Source organism: Mus pahari, unplaced genomic scaffold (genome assembly GCF_900095145.1).
Source record: "Mus pahari unplaced genomic scaffold, PAHARI_EIJ_v1.1 scaffold_8855_1, whole genome shotgun sequence".
NCBI classification, from domain to species: Eukaryota; Metazoa; Chordata; class Mammalia; order Rodentia; family Muridae; genus Mus; species Mus pahari.
In genome coordinates, this window is record NW_018393795.1 from 18,562 (window position 1) to 23,117 (window position 4,556).

Sequence of the window (4,556 nt, forward strand, 5' to 3'; positions counted from 1 at the left end):
GGGCGGGGTCTGAGCGACGCCGGGGGCGGGTCCTGGCCGCCTGGGGGCGTGGTTTCCCCCCGCTGTGGGCGTGGCCGACGTCCTCCCCGCCCCGCGCGGCCTCCGCGGTTTCGTTTTGTGGCCGCGGTGGGCGTGGCTCGGGCCGTGACGCCGCCTCCCGGGGGCGGGGTCTCCCGGGGTTGGGCGTGGCCTCCGACTCCGCCCCGGGCGCGGCCCCCGCGGTTTTTTTTCCGTTTCTGTCGGGGACGCCCCGGGGGCGTGGCTCCGCGGGTGACGTCAGCCTCGGGGGCGGGGCCCGGCGCCCCGCGTTCCCCGCGCGGTTTTTCTTTTCTCTTCTGGGATTGGTTTCGGGGTCCTGGGCGGGGCCCGGGGCGGTGACGTCACCGCGGGGCGTGGCCTCCTGGCGTCCCCGTGGAGGGGAATCCCCGGGGGGCGGGGCCGGGCGGTGACGTCAGAGTCGCGTTTCTGGCGGGAATCCCCGTGGGCGTGGCTCCCCGCCCCCCGGCCCCGCCCCGCGGCCGCGCCCTTGCGTCACTGCGGGTCATGGCGCGCGCGGCGGCGGTCGCGGTGCTGACGCTGGCGCTGCTCGGGGTCGCGGGTGAGGCCGGGGTCGGGGGTCGCGCGGGGTCGGGGCGGGGTCGGGGCGGGGTCACGGCGGGGTCGCGGCCACTCCCCGGCCTCAGCGCGGCGGGAACTCGGCACTCGCGGCCACTCCCCGGCCTCAGCGCGGCGGGAACTCGGCACTCGCGGCCACTCCCCGGCCTCAGCGCGCTGGGAACTCGGCACTCGCGGCCACTCCCCTGCCGTCGCTCCTTCCCCGGGCCTGGCTCTGCGATCCCCGTCACTCGCGGCCACTCCCCGGCCTCCGCGCGCCGCGCCGTTATCCCCGGGCGCGGTGGGTGGGGCCGGGGATTCCCCGCCGGGGCGGGGCTCGGGCCGCGCCTGCGCACTCGGGCGGCGGCGGCGGCGGCGGGCGGAGCGGAGCGGAGGCAGGGGAGTGGCCGCGAGTGAGGCGCGCGCGGTTCCCGGCCCCGCGCGGAGGCAGGGGGATGGCGGCGAGCGACTCCCGGCGTCCCCCGCGCGCGGCCCCGGCTCCCAAACCTCGGCGGGCGCGGCGCGGACGTCACTTCCGGGATTCCCTGTCGCGGGCGGGGCGGGGCGGGGCGGGGCGGGGTTTCCCCGAGCGACCCCAGGGTCGGCCACGCCCCTCTGCGTGACGCCGCGCACACGAGGCGGGGCCGGCGCATGCAGATGAGGTGGGATGACGTCACCCCGTGCTGGGCGGGGCCGGGGGCGGGGCCGGGGGCGGGGCCGCGGACCCGGGGGGCGGGGCCCTGGGAAAATATTCAAAGATGGGATCCTCGGGGCCCCGCGCATGGCGCTGAGATGCTAATGAGATGCAGATGAGATGCAAATGAGATGCAGATGAGATGCAGATGAGATGCAGATGAGATGCTAATGAGGCCCTGACGCCCCCTCCTCCCGCAGCCGGCGACGGCGACGACTTCCGCCTGGACGACGCCCTGGACGGTGAGGGGGGCGGGGCGCGGGGGCGGGGCGTGACGTCACCGCGGGGGCCGGGGAGAGATATGCAAATGAGCCAGGGCGATGATGTCACGCGAGTTGGGCCTCGCTAGATAAATTTATGTAAATTAACTTATGTGACCCCGCCCCCGCCCCCGCCCCCCGACTTCCTGTTTCCCCCCCCAGGCCCCGACACGAAGCCGACGCCCAAGGCCCCGACGCCCAGGAAGCCGTCGGGTGAGGTCGGGGGTCAGGGGGCGGGGCCGGGGTCCCCACTTCCTGCGAGCTGCCGGGCACTTCCTGTCCCACCCCCTGCTTCCTGTCCCTGCCCAGACCCCGCCCCTTGCTCCTGACCCCGCCCCCGACTCCGCCCCTGACCCCGCCCCTGACCCCGCCCCTGACCCCCAACCCCGCAGGCGGCTTCGACCTGGAGGACGCCCTGGCCGGCGGCGGTGACGCGGGTGAGCGCGGGAAGTGACGTCACGCGGGGGTGGGCGGGGTCGCCCGGAGCCACGCCCTCACTTCCCGCCCCGCCCCCAGGCGCAGGCGAGGCCCCGGGGAAGCGGCCCAAGCCGGATCCGAAGCCGCCCCGGGAGCCCGGAGACTCAGGTGGGCGGGGCTGGGGCCCGGTGGGCGGGGTCACATATGCTAATGAGATGGCAGAGCCTGTGATATGCTAATGAGGGTGTGGGGGCGGGGCTTCCCTATATGCAAATAAGCCCCGGCTAAGCCCCGCCCCCATGCTAATGAGCGCAGAGGCCGAGGCCACTTTATGCAAATTTCCTGTTATCGAAGGGCGGGGTTTATGCAAACGAGCGGTGACGTCACAGGCCGCACCCCGCATGCTAATTTATGCTAATGAGCCAGGCCCACGCCAGGTGTCCCAGCCATGACCTCACTTCCTGTCCCTCCCCTCGCCCGCCCCCCGCCTATGCAAATGAAATCCCCGACCCAGCCCATGATGACGTCATGACCCCACCCCCCGCAGGCGGGATCTCGGACCGCGACCTGGAGGACGTCGCCGGACGCGGTGAGGCCGACCCCGCCCCCTTCCGGGCCCCGCCCACCCCGGGCCACACCCCCTTCCAGGGTCCCGCGGGGCGGGGACGTCCCCGGGGGGCGGAGCAGGGCTGAGGGCGGGGTGAAGGGTTCGGGGGCGGGGCCTGACTCAGGGCCGGGAAATCCCCGCCCACCCCCGGCAGGAGGAGGCGGAGCCGGGCGCGGCGGCCAGGACGGCGGAGGGGCGGAGCCGGCAGGTGGGGAGCCCCGCCCCCGGGCGCGGGAGGGGGAGGCACCCGCCTTTCCCCGGCCCCGCCCCCCGCCGACTTCCCCGCCCCGCCCCTCCCCGCAGGGCCGCCCCAGGGCGTGGTCCCGGGCGTGGTCGCCGCCGTGGTGGCCGCCGTGGCCGGCGCCGTCTCCAGCTTCGTGGCCTATCAGCGGCGGCGCCTGTGCTTCCGGGAGGGCGGTGAGCGGGCGGGGCCGGGGCGGAGCCTGGGCGCTGTGGGCGGAGTCTTTGTGGGCGAGGCACCGTGTGTGGGGTCAAGGGGGCGGAGCCTTGCTTGGGGCGTGGCCTCACCGGTCGGGGGTGGGGCCTGGGGGATCCCGGGGGCGACGTCACCCTGAGCCTTGGGCGGGCGTGGCCCGAGGGCGGGGTCAGCGCGGGACAGGGAGTTGGTGGGCGGGGCCTGAGCTGAGTGACGTCAGCCCTGTGGGCGGGGCTCAGGGAATTTGGGGCGGGGCCGGCCCAGGCGTGATGTCACTGCCGTCGGCCCCGCCCTCACCTCCCACTTCCCTTCCCCGCCCCCGCAGGCTCCGCCCCCGTGTAGAGGACGACGGCGACGTCGCGGCCCAGGCCGCCCAAGCCCCGCCCCTCGGTGACGTCATCAGCGCTGCTCATTTCCATATGCGAACCCCACGGTGACGTCATCGCCTTGACCCCGACGCGGCCCCGCCCCCCACCATCCCCGTCCGACCCCGGCTCCGCCCCCTGTCCCTGTGTCAGTGACGTCATCGCGGCCACCGACCCCGCCCACCCCCGACGGACCCCCAGTGACCTCACCGCCCCGGCGCCCGGTCCCCGTGGGCGTCCCCCTGCCTCCGCGCTGCGTCCTCCCCGGGATGGGGCAGGGGCGGGGCCGGAAATAAAGGCGGAGCCCGTTCTCCCACCCCGCGTCGTCTGCGTCACTCATTGGGCCGGGGGCGGGGTCAGTGGTGTGGGCGGGGCCGGGTCTTGGTCGCAGTCACTCCCCTGCGGTAGCTTCACCCCGGGGGCTGATGCGACTCCAGGGACAGGGTTGTTGACGTCACAGGGGGCGTGGCCCGCGCGTCAGGGTCTCGGGGCGGGGCCGTGACGTCACTGCCACCCGGGAAGCCACACCCACCACATACGTCGCACTCACAGCCAATCCCCTGCGGTAGCTCCTCGGCCTCGCATCCCCAACCTTTGGATGTAGGGGCGTGGCCTCCCTGAGGGACGGGGGGGCGGGGCTGTGACCTCACAGGGGGAGCCACGCCCCGTCCTCTACTTCACACTCACAGTCACTCCCCTGCGGTAGCTCCTTTTCCTGGGGCTCCCTGGTGACGTCTCAGGGGGCGTGGCCTCCACCCTGAGGGACGCGGGGCGGGGCTGTGACGTCACTGCAGGCCCGGGAAGCCCCGCCCACGGCCTGTGAGTCTCACTCCCGGCCACTCCCCTGCGGTAGCCTCCCCACCTCTGCGTCCCCGGGTGCGGCCCCAGGGGGCGTGGCCCGGCTCCCAGGATGCCCCGCGGCCTCCGACCCCGCCCACCCCGCGCCGGCCCCGCCCCCCCGACCTCACAACCCCCGGCGACCGGCGATGGCGACGCCGCTGCGCTGCCTCCTCCTCCTCCTCCTGCTGCTCCCGGGCCCGGCGCGCGGTGAGTCCGGTCCGATCCGGTTCCCCGGGCGGGGCGGGGCTGGGCGGGGCGGGGGCGTGGCCGGGCGGTGACGTCGCCACTCACGGGGTCCCCGGGGCTCGGGACGGGTGGGGGGCGGAGCCTCGCGGTGACGGAC

At 75.3% G+C, this 4,556-nt stretch overlaps 2 protein-coding genes across 2 annotated transcripts in view; both read left to right on the forward strand.

Annotated features, from left to right (window-relative positions):
- The first annotated feature begins 543 nt into the window (after positions 1 to 543).
- Positions 544 to 3,652, forward strand: LOC115063374 (CD99 antigen-like). The gene is made up of 9 exons (XM_029534771.1): positions 544 to 598; positions 1,489 to 1,530; positions 1,711 to 1,761; positions 1,941 to 1,985; positions 2,065 to 2,133; positions 2,513 to 2,554; positions 2,727 to 2,780; positions 2,876 to 2,989; positions 3,334 to 3,652. The coding sequence occupies exons 1-9, from the start codon at positions 544 to 546 to the stop codon at positions 3,348 to 3,350; spliced, it is 489 nt and encodes a 162-aa protein (XP_029390631.1). The 3' UTR covers positions 3,351 to 3,652.
- A 707-nt stretch (positions 3,653 to 4,359) lies between these two features.
- LOC115063371 (basic proline-rich protein-like) overlaps positions 4,360 to 4,556 on the forward strand; it is a 2,197-nt gene continuing 2,000 nt past the window's right edge. The window contains exon 1 of the mRNA XM_029534765.1: positions 4,360 to 4,420. Within this exon, the coding sequence (XP_029390625.1) occupies positions 4,360 to 4,420 (61 nt within the window). The remainder of the gene's footprint in view (positions 4,421 to 4,556) is intronic.

What these genes read in the sequence shown, in the direction of transcription:
- LOC115063374 (XM_029534771.1), top strand. Translation starts at nt 544, where the DNA reads ATGGCGCGCGCGGCGGCGGTCGCGGTGCTGACGCTGGCGCTGCTCGGG. An exon ending in GGCCGGCGGCGGTGACGCGG is followed by an intron (nt 1,986 to 2,064) that starts GTGAGCGCGGGA and finishes CCCCGCCCCCAG; the next exon opens with GCGCAGGCGAGGCCCCGGGG. An exon ending in GGAGGACGTCGCCGGACGCG is followed by an intron (nt 2,555 to 2,726) that starts GTGAGGCCGACC and finishes CACCCCCGGCAG; the next exon opens with GAGGAGGCGGAGCCGGGCGC.